The sequence below is a fragment of the Acomys minous genome, assembly GCF_964271855.1.
Source record: "Acomys minous genome assembly, chromosome: 2".
Lineage (NCBI taxonomy): Eukaryota > Metazoa > Chordata > Mammalia > Rodentia > Muridae > Acomys > Acomys minous.
In genome coordinates this window covers 91144280-91163386 of record NC_140484.1, presented here as the reverse complement: position 1 = coordinate 91163386, position 19107 = coordinate 91144280, and the positions used below count along the sequence as shown (strand labels likewise).

The window sequence follows — 19107 nt, the reverse complement described above, 5'->3', positions numbered from 1 at the left end:
GTAAAAAGTAACAAGATCAGCAGTCCTAGGACTGGCAAGTGTATGAGGAGAATATAGGAATGGCTCACTCATTTTTCTGGCGCAGGATGTGGGGTTTGGGATTAAGCTAACTGGAAGAAATGCACCACCAGACTCATTCCTGACCAAGAAAATCTATTCAAACTATTTAGTAGACTTTCCTTTCCAACAAAAGACATCTGTGTTCCATTGTAGTAGGGTCGGGGGACAAATTTTATAGACTAATGAAACTCCCTCTTTCTAAGGCATGGAACAGATGGTTTATAGATTCTTGCCAGATAATTTTGCCCCATTTTTCCCATTTTAAGACAATGTAAACTTAAATTTATATGTGGAAAATGCCCCAGCCATGGGAAAGGAGGCATAAAGTCCCAGCAGTCCTAGCAGGTCCTCCAAGTGAATCAATTAGTGATCTTAACACATGATCACTTTTCTTTTAAGTAACATTTCATTAGTCCATGACTGAAATAGGAGATTAAAGAAAATATTCTCAAAATGTCTGCTTTGAATAGCAATAAACTTGTTCTGGATCAAGGGAACACCAAAACCCAAAGTCACAAAATGACCAAATACTGCTGATACCCAACCTTGCCACCAAGCTACCATTTCAGAAGCTTTCATTTTATCATGAGGATAATCTTAATCCCGTAGTCTGGAAAGATATTGTAGTCATAGTTCTTCACTTCTTCATTTTGCAGAAATTAATACTAAAATATTGGCCGAAAGAATCTTTTGATTTTGTTGCATTGCTTTGGTCAACGGTGTAACTGCCGGGTTCTACTCTGTGCTTAGGCCGTACAAAAGATTCTTTAGATCATCAAGTTTTGAGAATTGAGAGTGACCACAGGAAGTGCCTCCTCAGAGAAGCTGGATTGTACATTCCTCATCTAGCTAAGAGTTATTTTCCTGCTTTCAAAATTTTAGTTCACAACGATTTTTCATCACATTAATACTTTAATTCAGAAAGAATATTTCTAGTTATGGTTACCACACCAAAGGCGATTTTTAAAAAAACTCAGAAACATGTTTTTCTGAAATACTAACCTCCAACAATGACAGCTATGTATAGTTTTTTGGAAGTCAGAGAACTTTAACAATGCAAACAGAAGTCTTGTTACCGTCTCAGAACTCAGACTGGCTCCTGTTCTTGAAGGAGTTCTGCTGAATGTCCCCAGAGAGAAGACTCCAGAAGCTCAGAAACACTCCCAGAGTCATTTCTGAAATGATGTTGGTGCCCTTAGGAGCACACACGAGAAATTTGGAAGTGCCATTGAGAGTGGAACACAAGAAAGCACCCTATCAGTGCAGAGAACACAAAACTCAAGAGCCTTCCGGAACTCTGAGATAAAACTCATCCTCATGAGAGAAGATGAATGCGGTTTCTGATTGTATTCTGAAACCACTCTAGTTTGGGCTGGAGTTGTTCAAATGCATTAACATGTGAGATCTCTGGGAGCAGACCCAGGGGAGGAGGGAGTGACTTCAAGCATCTAAATCTAGATCTAAACCTCGGGCAGAGCCCAGAGGTGAAATGAGACTTGATGGGGGTGGGGATGTCTTTCCTTCATGCTAGTCTACTTCAGAAGCTTCCAGCAAAACCAAACAAATAGCTCAGATGTGTGTAGAAAGAAATAAATTGGCACTCTTAGCTGAATAACAGTTTATTTGACTGACATCCTTTCAACTGTTTAAAGTAACAGCAAGAGGAATGCACTACCCCACTTTCTTTTTTGCTGAGCAATATGCAGTGCCTCACATGACCCACTGTTGAAGGAGACGGGAGTGATCTTATTCTCAACTCAACCATGAGTAACTGACTTCCATGGTGTATTTTCTGGACTTATTGTAGCCTTTATCCTAACACGCATGGTCAAAAAATGTGAGTGTGTACAGAGCAATACAGAATAACCACCACCTAACATATCTGTGCTGGTTTTCAGATGTAGCTCAGCACACGGTGTTCACTTAACACACCAATGCCCTGGGTTGGGTCCCTAGCACCCTGTGCTCCTCATATGAGGGTGCATGCCTGGGATCTGAGCACTAGGAAGGCAGAGATGGGACACCAGGGCCATTCATGAGGTCAGCATGGCCTACAGGGAACCCTGTTTCAGAATAAGGTAACTGACTGGTTAAGTACTTAATTAGTTGTAGTGAAGGGGAAACTCCTCATACGACATGTCACAGTCAAATCGAGAAAGATGTTGCTAATCCCTTTGTTAACCAAGATCTGTGTTAATAAAATGTTGAAAGCCGAAAAATAACTATCAGTTGCATTTGGAATGTAACAACCCCAGCTACTCTGAGGAGGCACATCTTGTGGTCACTCTCAATTCTCAAAACATGATCACCTAATGAATCCATTTGTATTTTTTAAGCATAAAGTAGAACATGACATTTTTCTCATATTTTATTCCTATAGTTATATCACATAGTATTTTCCTAATAGAGCTTCTAGACCCTCTAGGTTTCTTCTAGTTGAGTATTTCCAAGGTGGCTGCTAGTTGATTCTGGTTTTTCTTAGTGACTATTGCTTCTATGTGATGGATACTGAACCTGATTTGGGCAGAAGCCCTAAAGCTTATCTCTGGAAGCAGCAGTGACTGTGTTCTGCTCTCTCTACCACCAACTCAAGGATGTGGCAGAACTAAAGAGACTGGCCAAGGGATGGATGCATGGGATGGATCCCTGAGAGGCGGATCCCTGATGATCAAGGACAAGGCCTGTCGTGCAAACTCTTTAAACAGGTATCTGTCAGTAGTGTGGAGCTGAAGCAATATTTTTCACTGTAATTATTGAGGTAGAATAAAAATTCCTATATGTTGCAAAATTCATTAAGATTTTATTGACTATGATGACTTAAGGAATTTGGGGTTGTTTCTGCCTATTAATTAAAAAATGTATGTCCACTGGCAATGTTTGTTGGTGGGCTACAGTTTCACAATGTACAAAGTTGGTGTTTTCTTTCTCCTAATTTTCCAAATAAACTCCCCATCTATGCTCACCCAGTACTAACTCTCACTCCATTTTACTGGCTCATGTGATCTCAACACCTACATGCACATGATATACAGATAAGCAGGCACACAATACAGACATAGTGAAAATAAATACATAAACTTTAAAGGCATAGAAGACTCCCCTCCATAATCTATCAAGAACGAAAGGAAATACATTTAATTAAATGTTATGAAGGATGGCTTAGGCAAAGACTGTACTGATCACATGACCTAATTAATTCAACATTTATTTTTACCTCAATATCTCTTTGAATCTTTTTATTTTCATTTCTCCTTCTCTAGATTTCATAGAACTACCAGAAGCTGTGTTGTGTGGCTTGCAAGGTTGCCAACACAAAAGCAAGAAACCAGAGCAAGCTGGTGTAGCTACCAGGCTCTCTTCCTCAACTTACTTAGCTATGATCACTACAATCCCTTCTTTTTGCTCTTTTTTACAGGAAAAAAAATTTCAAAATACATTTTCACATAAGAATAAAGGGGCTAGAGAAATGGCTCGGTGGTTAAGAACAAGCACTGCTTTTACAGAGGACACACACAGTATAGCACACCACTGCCTATAACATTGATTCCAGAAAATCTGACAACCTCTTCTGGCCTCTGCAGGCACCTGCACAAACATTCACAGACCTCCACACAGACACACGTGCATACACTTACTTTCTAAAAAGTCTTATAAAAATAGAACCCAGTGTCTTTCTTTGTAAAAAGAAAACATACAAATATAAAAATATATTATATATACATATATAATATATATTGGCCCTGTTTAATTAGAAAGTAAAAGTTTGAGCAATATAATTTATAAAAGGAATCAAGAAAATATGTAAATAGGAGCCTAAATTATTAAGCAGAAAGCATGGATTGAATGGAGGGGAAATGAGAGAGAACAGATTTCCCATTGAGTAAACTACTCCATAAAATGTCAAGTAAGGACCTGCAGAGATGACTAAGTGACCAAAATCTCTTAATGCTTTTGCATGGGCCCCACACTGAGCAGATCACAACTTCCTGGAATGCGAGTGCCAGGGAGCCCGATGTCTTCCTCTGGACTCTGCAGGCTCCCACCTGTACATGGTGCACATACAGACAAGCAGGCACACAATACAAACATAAGGAAAAACCTCAATGGCATAGAGGATGACCCTTCATGCTCCAGAAAGACTTAGCAGGAATACATTTAATTAAAAGATATTAATAAGGGTTTAGGCAAAGTCTGCCCTGACCAGATGGCTGCAGTCTTGAGAATATTAGAGGCATACTTTTAACTACGGTTCTCAAGATGATCCTAGAAATTCACTTGCTAAGTGGTTTCTTAGCATCAAGTTCGAATGCCAACAATGAGAAGCCAGCACACTTCTGTTGCCTGAGACTGACATGTGTCTATGCCTTGACAGGACAGCAGAGGTCTCACCTACCTGGCTGCGATCCGACCAAGCTCTAACAAACAGAGACACACTTCTCGGGGCTGCTTGTGCAGAACTGGAAGACAAGACAGACACGGACACCTTTACAATAGGGAACACTGTAAAGTATCTGTTGGGTGACAGGCTTGCCAATGACCCTCCCGTGGCCCAAACAGAGATGAGCTCCTTTTCACTCTGACATTCTGACATTCAAACAAAAACCCTAAACTGAGGATGCACAATCAGCCACCCTGTATCCCAAACCCCATGGGTCCAAGGCACTCTCACTATAAAAACAGTGTCCCCAAACTAGCCAATATTAATAGGCCTATACTTGATTACACATGTAAAATAACTATGATTTAAGTAAGATAATTAAACATATCACACACAACACTATGTGTCTATAATGCGTACACTCCTAATCCTTACGTCAAATTGAATTAGTAATGATGAAATTTCTAGATTATGCCTCTTTGTTCACCTCCAAATAAAAGCAGATATCAAATGAGACCTCCAACTTGATGTTTTCTGCTAATGAATAACTGATACTTTAGAAAGAGATCAACTCCACTGGCCAGATTCTTAAGACATGGGTCCATAAACAAGGTCCCATCAGCCAGCACTACCCATCAGATGAGCCAGTAAGAAACTTTTGTGTAGCTATTCCTGAATATATGACACTATTGCATAGTGAAGCTGTCCTGTGACTGGGCTTGAGCCGTTCAGCAATGCAGGCAAGACATACTTGCATTTCTGAGCCCATGAGAGGAGAACCTGTTGTTTGCTCTATCTTCCTAACCAAAATTGGAACAATTAAATCAATTTTATTTTCAATATCAAGTAAATTTAATAATGTAACATAATTTTGCAGAGATAAAAGTCTTAAAGTTATTATTCAAATAAGGCATAATAATATATATTGATAAAAATGGCAATCTTGCTCTAACTCACAAAAGCTAGAATTTGATAATAATTCAAGTCCCATTATTTCTATTTACTTAAAATATTCTAATTTCTTGTCTCCACTTACTATGTAATAGCAATATTTAGTACAAGGATAACAATAGGATTTGTTTGGAGCAAATATGAATGTTAAATAAATTGTATTTGGACTATTAAAATTTGTGATTTCATTTGGTTTGAACAAACATTCTAGTTATGTCTTATTATTTGATTATAAAATGTCATTTTTAAACTAAAAAAAAAAACCTCACCAGAAATGTTTGCTAGGGGTCTAAATCCAATTTTACAGCAGTATGCTAAAAGCTTTTCTTTTGCTTATTAAATATCCATTTATCTCACCTAAATTCTTATCATTTCTAAAAATGCCAGGCAATGTCATCTTTCTAGCTTGTTCCTCATAACTATGCCCAGGAGACGGCTATCATCCTGCATGTTCAAGCATATAAATCGTGGTGGAGACTGCTGCGTTGTCGACATGGCAGTTTAAAGTCATCTGTAACCCAGTTCCAGGGGATCCTACAACTTCACACAAACATGCATGCAGGCAAAACAGTAATACATATAAAATTAAAAAGGAAAATGCTCTCAAGTGAAAAAACATTATAGTTTGGAAATGCTAATTTGTAGCATCCTATGGCAATGAAAATTTTAATTTTTCTCGGCAATATACATGTATTTTGGCTATTGTAAGTTTGTGCCAGTTATAAATATAAGTAGTAATTACATTTGCACACATCATGATTTACACCTAAATATCTTTGACATTGATTTTCTTAAGAATAAAACAATCCAGTAGAGTCTGTTTTCAATAACTATTCTGGATGTATTAGGTGCATACTTAATGGTTTAGGAACCAATGAACTGAATGTCTGTCTTAAAAAGACAGTTAGGAAACAGTCCAGCATGCTGTGGGAGCTCAGGCCCCTGCCTCAGGTACCAGCAGTCCCATTTTGAACGTATTTCCTCAGTTGCCTTTTAATAGACACTTCTTCTTCATGTACAGTAGGAAGTGTTTCCCCATTCTATCACTGTGACAATATGGGTTCTTCTTTTGAGTTAGTAGTGGAAGCTGGAATTCCTCTTGCTGCCTTTCCCCTGAAGGGAATCTATAAAACAGCTCTCAATTTGATGGTGATTGTTATATGAAAAGGCTGCACCATCAGAAGTTTTTACAAGGTACTCAACAGCAAGAAGTAAAAAAAAGAAAGAAAGGAAGGAAGGAAGAAAATCTGACAGTGAGATCTCTACAATAAGCAGCACATCAGGAAGCAAGAGTGATGCTGTGTGCCTGTGATCCCTGCACTCAGGAGGCAGAAGCAAGCACGGCCATGTGGAGGCCAGGCAGAACTAATAGTGAGACCCTTTCTCAAAACATGAAAAAAATGCTAGAGTTTCGTTTATAACATAAACAGAATGCTACTCTCTCCAGGAATAGAAACTGAGTTTAAATGTTACAGAATTTTCAAGAACAAACTGTATGAAACTGTGGATGTATAGTTTAGCTACCTGCATCGAGCTTTAACTGATGGACAAAGAAAACAAAAGTACAGAAAGTTTACTGCCCACTTTTTGGGGGATTTGCACAAGGAAAGGCTACAATAGTTAGGGTAACTTGGAGTGAAATGTTTACTTTATTTTAGGGAGAAACACTGGAACTAAATATTATTGACCTATTGCCTTAAAATTAGGAACATATCATAAATTTATGGCAGAATACCATCTCACAGTAGATAATAAGACCTTATAAATCAGAGAGCAAGGTAGGAAAAAACAAACTTAAAGGCAGGCTCTATACAAGGCTGCTGAGTGTCCACTGGAAAAGCTGCTGTGTCTTCTACTTCCTCTTCTAAAGGAAACTCCTGCCTCAGAGTCAAAGCTTAGTGTCAGTTCCTTGATAGTGAGAAGGGGTCCAGAGGTCATCGGTGCCATGTGGGACATTTTGGGAACACCCCACCCTTACTGGTCACCATTTATTCTTCCTCACACTTTACAGGCGACAAGTGACATGTCTAAAATCCAGTGTGTTAGTCAACATTGTGATACTAATAAGCTTGTCTTAAAACATATTTATTTACTAAAAATAAGTAAGTATATGGTGGGTTTATGAAGTATGTTCTACTTATGTGAAATTACAACAGTGATGGTCAGTTCAGTGACTGGGTGGATTTTGTGGGTATTTCTCTCTTGTTGGGGGTCAGAGGCTGGGGGCCAGCTAAGTGGGGGGTCAGGCACAAAACTGTTCCCTGTGTGTTGTTATTCCTGGTGACACCCAGAGAGAAATCTAATTTAAATACAAGAGGTGTCAGGGGCAGCCATTTATGAGGCAGAGAACAAATCGAAAGGGCTCAGTTCCTAGAACTATGAACTAACAAACAACCGGTGTGCAGCTAAGGAGACACACTCCCCACCGGTCACTGATGCTGGGTGTGATGGCTACCATTAATTGTCAACCTGATGCTTAGGGGACAGGCTGACTGGTGCACCTGTGAACATCTGTCAGAGTAAGACTAGCCTCGGAGTCTGCCTGGGCAGGACCTTCCCTGAGCAGGAATTCCTGGCTGTATGAAACAGAAAGGGTGCGCTGAGCTTGAGCATGAGTGCACCGACCCACGCTCTCCGCACCTGACTGTGGACGCGAAGCTCTCTCAAGCTCCTGCCTTTGGGACAGACTGCAGCCTGGAATCGCGAGGCAAATCAGCCTGAATCCCTTGGTTTGATTTTTCCAGGGTGTTTCAGTATAGCAGCAGGAAACCAACACATAACACGGCTGAAGATTTCTATCAACCCAACGGTTTTTAAAACAACGAGCTGTCCATACAAATACTACCCGGACAGTGCCCACCATATTCTCATCCTTATGGGAAGCACTGTGGGGTGGAATGAATGTGGTAAAGCTCAGTGAAGAAATGTGCGGGAACACAGGCTTCCTGTCTCCAGCGTGTAACACTCAGAACGGTGACCAGGGCAAGTGTATTCAGGTTGGTATCATGTACAGCTATTCATTTTCCTTTAACTTAAAGTAACCCTATACAACTTTACAAACTTACTCAAAGTATTCATTTCTATAAGGGAGTATATAGTATTTGGAGGTGAATAAAGCTGAATTCAAATGCTGGTTACCACTTAGCACTTGTAATATGGGGTGAAAATCATTTAATTCTCCCTGTCACAGGCTTTTGTTAGTGCAGTGAGGTCAACCGGCAGAGCATACAGGAGGCAGCATATGTTCTGTGCTTAGCTGCCTTTGATGAGCACAGAGATACAACCATCAAACCTGGGCCAACACAGACCCCACTCTAGGAAAACTACAGAGCTGCCCAGTGTCTTTCAGTCACCTTTGATTTTCTAAAGCCCCTGAAACTGCCACCCAGGAAACAACTCAACGGTCTTCATAAGCTCCATATTATTCTCTCAGACATTTTCATGGAAACTGTGTGGACAGCTAGTTCTGAAAAGGGGATGCCTGGGTTTCTAAGTAAAACTCAGCACCTAGAGGCAGGAGAGTTAGGACTTCAGATCACCCTCAGCCATGAGTTCCCCCCCAGGTTGGCCTAGAGTGTTTTGAGTCCATTCTCAAAAAAGAGAGAAAAACAACAAAAATAAAATAAAATGAACACATGAATTAAAATGCTAAAACAGATTTTTAAAAAAAATAATAGAAGTTTCTAATAGAAATCTAAAACAAAATCAACCTGGAGAAAAAGCAAATCAGTACAAAGAACCTGGACCTGAAATCAGTCCCATGCAATTGCTATCCTGTGTTAATCCTAACAACTAACAAATAGGATATTTGTAATAATAGACAAATAATATTGGCTTGATTTAGCCCATTGACGTATTCTTACAGTTTTCAACACACACGAACACGAACAAGAACGGAAGCATATCGCACAAGGGTGCAGGCATCAAGTATTCTTCTGATGCAGCCAGTGACCACGCAGTGTATGGTGAGGACGGCTAGTCATAGGCTCCACAGAGTCCCTTTCACTCTGGTGAGGCCATAGGTGTGCTACAGAGAACACCCGGAACCCTAGAGATCATGAGTTTTGTAAAAAGCCCTGCTAGTCACAGAGGTGCATGGAAAGAACAGAGACCACACAGCAAGCACAGACACAGGGAACCAGGATTAGAGTGGCAATCACATGAGCCACACAGAGCATGCTACACGGCACACAGCAAACCCGTTTCTCGGTGGGCAGATTCTTTCTCTGAGAAACAGATGAACAGTCATTGTGCTCCAGGTCCTACAATCAGCCAACAACATGTTGATATAGACACAAGTAGAGCAAGCAAGCAAACTGTGCGTTTTTAGAGTTCCCCGCCCCCGCACCTCTTATCTCCCAGATAGCAAAACTGTGTACAGAGAAAACCAAACATGTCTCTGAGAAAAAAAAAAAAAAGTTGACATATTCTAAACCAGTTTGCTATTGTGGGCTGCATGTACTCCTTATAAATAAAAGAATCACTATTAAAGAAAATGAATTGTACTTTAAAAGCTTTAGAAAAATCACACAACAGCATCCATTTATAACATACTTTTAAATGAGCCACATAAAAATACCCAGTATCATTTAAAAAGTGATTAAAATATCTAAATTAATATTTGAAAACTCATTAGTTACTGACAGGAGGGTAATTGACAAATACCATCTCATAATCTTTACGTATATCTTTTGGAATAAAAATATAAATATTTTCACTGCTTTCTAAAGTGGGTCTTTTTACTCCATGTTTAAAAATTCACTAATATATTAAACAGAGAACTATTTTGATATTAGGCTGATGAACAACACACTTGTAAACTCAAGGACATACCATGGGCGTCTTTTCTTAATCTTATGTAAAGCAAAATCAGAAACACTGACAAGGCACTCCACAAGGGCTACTATCTATCTTAGCAGTCTTCTGTGGCGTGGTTGCTTACAGCTCTCAGTCACCTGCACTCTGCATGGCCTCAGAGTGAAAAGGCTTTCTTAATATGCTAATTTATGAAAGGTCAGTAAATGGTCCTCTATGTAAATGACTCTGATTTCTTTTTAAGATACATTAATCGAGCTCCCATGTGCCCACTCACATGCTGTAACTGTTTCCTACCTGTCTTGCTAGCAAGTGAAGCCCATATCACTAACATCACAATTTCTCTCCATTCTCCTTTCATAACTGGACCGTGACCTTTACTGTAATATACAGACATAACTGTGCCTAATGTTCGTCTTGTGCCTTATGTCCCCATTCCTTACATGGCCTCACGAATATGATTTTAATTTTGATATCTCTAGACCACAACAGTTTGTTGAGAATAACTTCAAATGCCAGGGACATTTATTTTTCTAAAATGTCTCGGTGGACATTGAGGTTTCCATCTTTTATAATTTCCTTCAGAGAAGTCAGTAGAAATCCTAAAAACCTGTTAAAGTGTGCAACTGTTTGTACAGACCATCCTAACTTTCTGTAGAAATATACTCAGGGATCCTACATAAGGTTTTGCTTAACTTTTCATTTATTGTTTTGGATACTATTCATTTATTGACACTGGCAAAGTGTTGGAAACATTTTATCAGCACGCCCTATGATGTTATACCTCAGTTAAGAAGTTAACTCAGTCTTTTATCAGTAGGCTATCCGTGACCTTTGCCCCTGTTTCCTTTTGTTCACTTTTGAAGTGATATTTGAGTACAGTTATCTTATTATCTAAAAACTGACCTTTACAGAAGAAGATTGGTTCTCGGACTTTCAGAGATAAAATAGGCCAAGTTTGGTGGCTGATATATATGATCCCAGTATTTGAGAGGCTGAGACAGAAGGATCAAGAGTTCAAGGCCATCCTCAGCTATAAAGCATGATCAAAGCCAGCTTGAGTTACTTGAGGCTTTGTTTAAAAAAAAAAAAAACTAATAACAATGCAATGGACATGAGCGACACCTGGAACTGGGAGCTGTGCCACTCCCCATTTCACCTTATATGCCCCACAACACATGCGTGGGGGGTTCATGACATTTGCCATTTGTGGAAAGAGAAGAGATTGAGTGAGCCACGAAGAGTCCATAACTTCCGACAAATGACTGCAGCAAACACTGCGGCTGCACAGAGCCCAGAGGGAGGCTTTCTCTAAGCAGGCCCAGACCTCTGAGCAGCATGAACAGAAGCCTCTTCACTGGGCCAGCCCTGTGATCTAGTTTACCAGTCACTCAGATACATCCTCCCCATCATCAGAGCATCTTTTTATTTTGCTTTCTGTTCAAAACACTGGGGCACAAAGGATGTTCTTCACTGAGCAGCACTGAAATGGAATCTTGAGGTAGGAAAAAAAAAAAAAAGAAAAGAAAAAAAAAAAAAAAAGAAAGAGAAAAACCTTGCCCTAAATTCCCTTTCAAAAGTGAAAGCGTGAAAGACATCAAGCAGAGCACACAGCACTATTGTTGTGGGAGGCCAAGGCCAAGGCCAGCAGCTTGGCTCTGCAGCCTCCTCAACAGTGAATAATAAAAACACCCAGGGAGAGAGGGCTCCACTGGGAAATGAGATTTCTCTTTGTCCTTCCTCTTTATTGTCATTAATATCCACGGGCCCAGCTGTTTCCTTTCTCCAACTAATCCTAAATCAATGCTATCATATTGACTCTTTTTACTGGATCCCCAAGACCTATAATACATCTCCTTATACCTACTCTGAGCCCCAGTAATTTCATATGCTTTTTTAATGGAGCAGCAAAAGAGAAAGCCTAAATATCTGACTTAGTTTGGTACTGACTGTAAACTAGCTTTTAAATTTTAGACGGGTTGAAATCTTAGATTTAGTGAACCTGCTTGGACACTTAAGTACCTTTTAATTTAAAAGTTATAAGCTAAGATAAAAAAATATAATCAAAATCAAATGTTTATGTAACTGAATATGTAGTATATCTCTTTATATATAAATCATCACAAACTTTCTTTTCATACTGTCACCTTCTTTTGTAAACAGAAAGATAAAGGTTATCTAATTTTTGTATATATAACCATACAGTTACACACCCACGTCACGAGATAATTCACTCTGTAGGGTCTACAGTTTCAGTATAAAATGTATTATTTATGGCTTAAATTGAGTTGGGTGTTTGCGAGCATAAACACACACTACAGATGTGAATTGCAGTGGTATTTCCAGGGAGGAATCTGGTACCACATTGATTCCTGCTGGATTCTGCTAAAAGTCCTATTAGGCCATACAACAAAAATGACTCACAGACCAGAAAAAAAAACGAGTCAGGCCACAAAGATATGCAAAGTTATCTGTAACCCATCTGGGTTTCACTAGTAAGTGAAAAAGAAAATATCTTTAACAAAAATCCGTCCAGTAAACAAACGTGTAAGTTAAAGCAGCTGCTGAGGCGATTTCTCCTGTGTAGCCATTCTTTGCCTTTCTTGTGTCATTTCGTAATTTAAATCACGATGTTAACTGTCTTTATGCCTTCCTCACAGCTGACACTTGGCTGACTGTGACTCTGTGGAGAGGCACTGCTGAACATTTTATTTCTCTTCAAGTCATTCTTTTTCATTTACTTCCTATAATTCTCCGTCTCACAACCCTAAACCCATAAAAGTAAAGACCCATTTGTAACGTTGCTATTGGGCTGAGGGGAGGTGGCTTCAACAGATGCACACACCTGTCACCAAGAATAATCAAAGCCACTGGTTCAACGGGCCTTCAGGGAGCACACTTCCGCATGTGCCACATTACCGTCTAATTATTCTGATTCGTCATTTTTTCTTTTAAGTTTAGAGTGCCCTCTCTTCTCTGCTGAGGAATTTCTCAGATATTTAATGGGCGTCTTTTTCACATTTTCTACCCTCACCTTGGGACAGATACAAATGGCCTTAGCATATGAAACGTCAAGTTCCCACTGTCACCGTGGGTTTGCTGGGTTTAACAGAGAAATACTATTATCCAAGGCTCAGGGACAAAGGCTCTTTTAACTGTTTGGTGGGTAGTTTCTGTACTTGTTCCCTGAACAATGCTTGGCTTATTTTAATGGTAATATTTGGTATTATGTGATTTGGTAAATTGCTTTTTAGAGCCTTAGACAAAAAAAGCTTTGGCTTTTTTTTTCCCATTAGATGTCTCCATTCTTGACTTGGTCCCACTTCACCAAGATTGATTTAGCTCCAATATTGTCCACGTTACAATTACACTAAAGGAAACTGATGCAGTAAGCATCGACCTTTAATCCCAGAGTGTCAGGCAGTATGGAACCACTCACTAGTTCAATACATCCTATGTTTCCTTCCAAGAAATTAAGGCCCTCACTGTGTGGTCCGGAAATGGAATTGCCAAAATTCAATCAGAAGACAATAGCAACAGGAAATAGCAATCTCTGAAGGTATTTTTACTGAGGTGTCTACCTTTGGCACTTACTTCAATATCCCTCATGCATACCTGACTTTTAACCCTAAAAACAGTTAACTATATAAACTAATAAACTTCAGTTTCAGCAAAGACAGATCTGAAAATTTTTGCCCTTCACAGAGGTGACAACACCTTGCCCTCCCTCGGCAGAGCACAGATTATGCTCTAAGCACAGATTAGAGCTGGGCCATAAAACTCAGCCCTGTGCACTCCGATACTGCACTCAGCTCCCACTGATAGCACTCTGCCACCGCTGCTTTTGTATTTTATCAACCAGGTGGCCAGGGGCAGGACGGCAGAAGCATTTGTCTACCTTGACTTGGTGAAGTTACAACCACAAGCTTTCAATTTACTCCCACTTTTTAAAGTCATCTGAAAACAATAGCACACAAAAACTGTGGGTGGATACGAAGGGAGAAAAGGCAGCTATGAGACCCCATCAGCTAAAGTCTTGAAGGAAATACATACCCAGGCCTTCAGATTCAAAAAGACATGTTTCATCCACCCCCAAGTCTCGGCACCAGGATAAGAAATTTGCTGTGTTGTCTCGGGCAAAAAAGGAGCCCGAGGGTGCGCTTGCTTTGTAGGGGATCTTCTTCAGTGGCAGTGTCTGGAAAATAAAGAAATTTCAGCCTCAGTCTAGTGGGGTGCTGGGTAGGGTCATCTCAAAGACATATTAAAAATGTACATATGCTTTCAACAAGATGATTTGAAACTTACCTTCTGTCAATAAATAAATGTGTTTGTAAAGACCAAAGACAAAGAGTGTAATGTTACGGAAACCCAGGAGATAGCAGTCTATGCAGTCAGCACCCACCCTCATCTCAGGAACACTCTCCAGTAAATGCACATGAGCCCTTGCCCTAATGCGGACTGAGTTTTGTTTTTCTTCTGCGATTACTCTTGCTTTTTGTTTCATCTAAATTATCTATCAGTCTTCCTCACATAGTATGTAAATGTATTTTCATATCAATACTACAATGAATGTGTCCAACGATGCATGTAGATATAATCTCAAGTTCACAAAATACAGAAAATGTGCACAATCTGAAATTAAAAGGCAACAGAAGAGATCTCCACCTCACAGGTCTCCATGCTGGTATAAAGAAGCTATCTTAAGTCTTTCAAGATAACAATCTATGGTGATCCTTCCAGGTTCCTTTTTTTTAGACATACGATGTAGCCTGACCATATAGAAATAACTCTTGTCTGACCTTGTCATTTTTACATGGTACTAGTTATATTCTTGTCACCTCACTTTTGGCATAAAAGGAAATATTTAGGATACAGGTGTATGGGAACCTAAAAGACAATCCTGCTAACACTTTCCCTGGAACCTTAGCTGGAAACCGCTGCTTGGCACCACTGCAAATGCTACAGGCTGTTCCTTTAACAGAGCATAACCAGTTTCCAAGCACCACACAAAGCCAAGGAACTAGTGTGATGCTAAAGCCAGAGTCAAGCATTTCATACATAAGCGCTACTTAGAACCTTGCTGAGAGAACAAAAAGATCCAGGGAGACTATTTGGTCATTTAGACTCAGAGACAGTCATGTCTTCTTCTCATAGGATAAGCAACATGCAGCCGGATGCTGAGTTCATGTACAGCACAGTACAACAAGATGAAACAGTGGCCTGAGTGAGTTGGTGAAGCTCACACAATTTTTCAAACCAAGAAGTTCTGTGGCTCCATAATACGAAATGTCTGTTGCTATAGCCTGGAAGGGCCTGCTGTCTGAGAGGCACATCTTTCCACTGAAGATTAAAGTTGACATGGGACATGCAACAATGACATTTTTACACGAATACTCAAGTATGCACATGCTTTGGGCACTACAGTTATATTGAATAATATATGTATATACATATATTATATATTGTGCTGCCAACATGGTAATCACTCTTTATTTTTAATTAGTACACATTAATTATACAAAATACTGTGTTTCACTGTGAGGTCTGCATGCATGCATATAACAGTTAACCACATACACATTAGGCATCACCCTGTTCCCCCTTCCCTGAGTCTAATACCTAATGCCTCATCTTCTGTTTTACTTTCACATCTTTACAATCTGGACACAGAACATGCAATGTATCTTTCTGAGTCCAGCTTATTTGCTTAATATGGTGATCTCCAATTCCACCCACGTCCCTACAAATGACAAGAAGCATTCTTCTCTATGTCTGATTCGTCACTGTGTAGCCTATATCACATCTGCTTTCACCATTCCTTTATGCTCTTGATGGGCAACTAGTCTGAATTCCTGCCTGGCTATTGCGAACCATAGTGCAATGGCCAATGGTGTATGGCCATCTCTGTGCTATGCCGGCTGATTCCTTCCATCACATACCCAGGACCAATCTAGCTATTGTAGCCATTCTGTTTTTAGCATTGTGAGGACTTTTTATACTGATTTCCATAGTAATTGGACTGGTTCACATATACCACCAACGAGGTGTAATTGTTCCTTTTTTCCTCTAACACACTTTAGCAGCATTTGTTGCTTTTTGCTACATGGTAGTATCTTGTTAACTGATCTAGTTCAGGTATCAGCAACAGTTTTCAAAGAAATGCTTCCACACACTAGTTTAAAAAACAGTCATACCTATCATGATGTAATATCTCCTTTATAAGCTTTTTATGAATGGCAATTAGTATTTTAAGCTTAAAATCAAAATATTAATGCTTTTAAATCCAGCAACTTAGTTCCAGGTATATGCCCTATTTGACCTTGATTAAGTAGGAGAAATAGAAATAGGAGTACGTTAGGAGAGAGCTGGTATAGTATACCACAGGTTATGTAAACACAATGGAGTTCTAAATGATCATATGAAAGGAATAAACATATATGTACTGAGGCATAAAGGTACTTAGAACATACTCTTAGGTAGAGATTAATTTACATGTATGTACCATGATTTTTTTCCTATAATGTGGGTAGGTATGCATAGATGACTGATATATAAAGTTTTAAAAAATGTTACTATTAATATATTTATAAAATAAAAATTATAAATATGTCAAGAAAAATATGCATCAAATTAGGCAATAATTACCACTGAAGATGGGGTTGGGTGATTAAGTAGGATTTTGAATGACTTTTGATGTTCAATAAAAATATAGCATCAAAACGTGGTGAGTAGGGAGAGAAACAACAATTCATTTCTAAGTCTTATCAACTTAGATTCTAATAGGAACATGTGATAATGGTTATTATATTAGATAGCACATTAGATGAGAAAGTAAAGCCTTTATCGGATGTTTCATAAAATGTATTTGACCCCATGTCTACTTTTCCTCAAAAGTGTGTCCATGTGTCCTAACCCTCCTCAGACAGACTATTCCCCAGGTATAATTCAGATACTCAATGGTATAGACCAAATATTTACTTGATGGATGAATGTTTGACATAAAAATAGAATTGTTATGACGTCAGGAAGCTTTAGCTTCAAAGAGTAGTAGTGACTACTCCATGCACATCACAAGTATATCCTATCCCTGGGGGCAGGGTCTTGCCCACTGACCAACAGCACACTGCCTCTGTGAGGCCCACAGTGGCCATGCACAGCAGATAATGGCTTCACTACTGACACATGGCAGCATTAAGGAGTGACCCAGAGTCTGTAGTGTCTACCACACTGGAGGCACAGAACACATGTTTATATATGGACCTCTCTACTGAAGTGTCAAAGCAGGACACCCTGAGTTAATTGACTAGGAGGACAGCACCTCCATCTCCAGATAGAGAGGGTGAGCTTGTACACAATTGGAACTAAATTACCCAGTTTCACATCCATGAGTTTCAGCTATTCCATGATAAATCAAATTTGTTTTAAATCTTGGATCTCAGCATTTGGTATCCCCCAAATTTGGGCCAATTAAAGCTAAAATGAAGAATTATTATCTGTCACCTATTCCAGTAATTAAAAAGGTAAAATAAATGAAAAGGTCTGAGAAAATGCTATTTTTAATTTCCTCTACACTGTTAACTGAAAATTTAATTCCGGCAGTTTAAATAAGTTTTTTTTCTTCACGCAATCTCAAGACAGAGGCCTTTTCTGGACTACATCAAGTAGACATTTCAGATGTAAAGCAGAAGATGTGGTGCTGGCCAAGAAGTAATATTGCTTCTTTTCCAAAAGGTATGTGGAGAGTGCTATTCAAATACGCAGGCAGTGAAGTCACTCTTTCCATGGTGGAAATAACGTTTCCATCTGAATCCCTGTTGCTCTCTGATTCCCTATATATTTTAATGAAAAGTAATCTCTCTCAGTAAAATTTTTTGCTGACACTTAAAGTATCAAAGTGTGTAAATTCAAATACCATGTCACTTTAGAAAGGATGAAATAAGGGCTGGCAAGATGGTTGAGTGGGTAAAGACACTGGCCACCAGTTGTGATGATCCTCAGTCTTCACAGGACAGAAGAAGAGAATCAATCCCTGAAAGTGGTTCTCTGAACTTCACACATGTGCAATGTTACATGTATACCCACACATATATACATACAACTTAAAAATAAATGTAAAAGTCTAGAGAGATGGCTCAGAAATTAAGAGCCCCTACTGCTCTTACAGAAGGCCAAGGTTTGGTTCCTAGCACCCACATCAGACAACTCACAGCTGCCTGTAACTCCAGTTTAAGGGAATCAAACATGCTCTTCTGACCTTCATGGGCACTGTATGCATTTGGTACACACAAACTCACTCAGGCACAGATACATAAATAATCAATAAAACACAATAATAACACCAATTTTTACAAGGATGGAAATATGCTCTTTAAGATAAAAATAATAAAAAATTTAAAGAAAAAATTATTTTTGCCATTGCATCTTTCTTAGAACTCAGCACCTTGTTCTTCAACATTGATTTAATACAGAAGCAACAGAAAACATCAGGCTGGAATTCTAAATGGACCCTCCACCTCCACTCTAAGGTAAATTTTACATGATAGAGATCTGGCACTCGATAAAGTTCTATTGTGTCCATCATGCTGTGATATCACAAAAACACTCAATGAGAGAAACAAACAGACAAATAAACAAAACAAAAACCCAAAGCTTTCTGACAGCATAGGCTTGCCATACCTTTCCTCCTTTGAAATTGTGAGGATAATTGCTTAGTAGGTCCACCACACTCCAGTGTAAGGTCCCACAACCAGAAACATGAGGACAACACAAACTGAAATCCATGAGGTATTAAATAAAAAAAAAATAGAGGTCATAAAATTAGATGGTAAGGAGGTGGGGGTAGATCTGTGAGGAGCAAAGAAGGGGGTTAGGGTGATTATCACCAAAACACATTTTAGAAAAAT

The 19107-nt window shown here is 39.2% G+C and overlaps 1 protein-coding gene across 9 annotated transcripts in view; it reads right to left on the bottom strand.

The window, feature by feature from the left end:
* GAS2 (growth arrest specific 2) overlaps positions 1-19107 on the bottom strand; it is a 126425-nt gene that overhangs the window by 54588 nt on the left and 52730 nt on the right. For all 9 annotated transcript variants that reach the window (XM_084762429.1, XM_084762427.1, XM_084762433.1 and 6 more), the window contains 2 exons: positions 14258-14399; positions 4454-4517 (listed from right to left, as the gene is read on the bottom strand). In XM_084762429.1, the coding sequence (XP_084618555.1) occupies positions 4454-4517; positions 14258-14399 (206 nt within the window). The remainder of the gene's footprint in view (positions 1-4453; positions 4518-14257; positions 14400-19107) is intronic.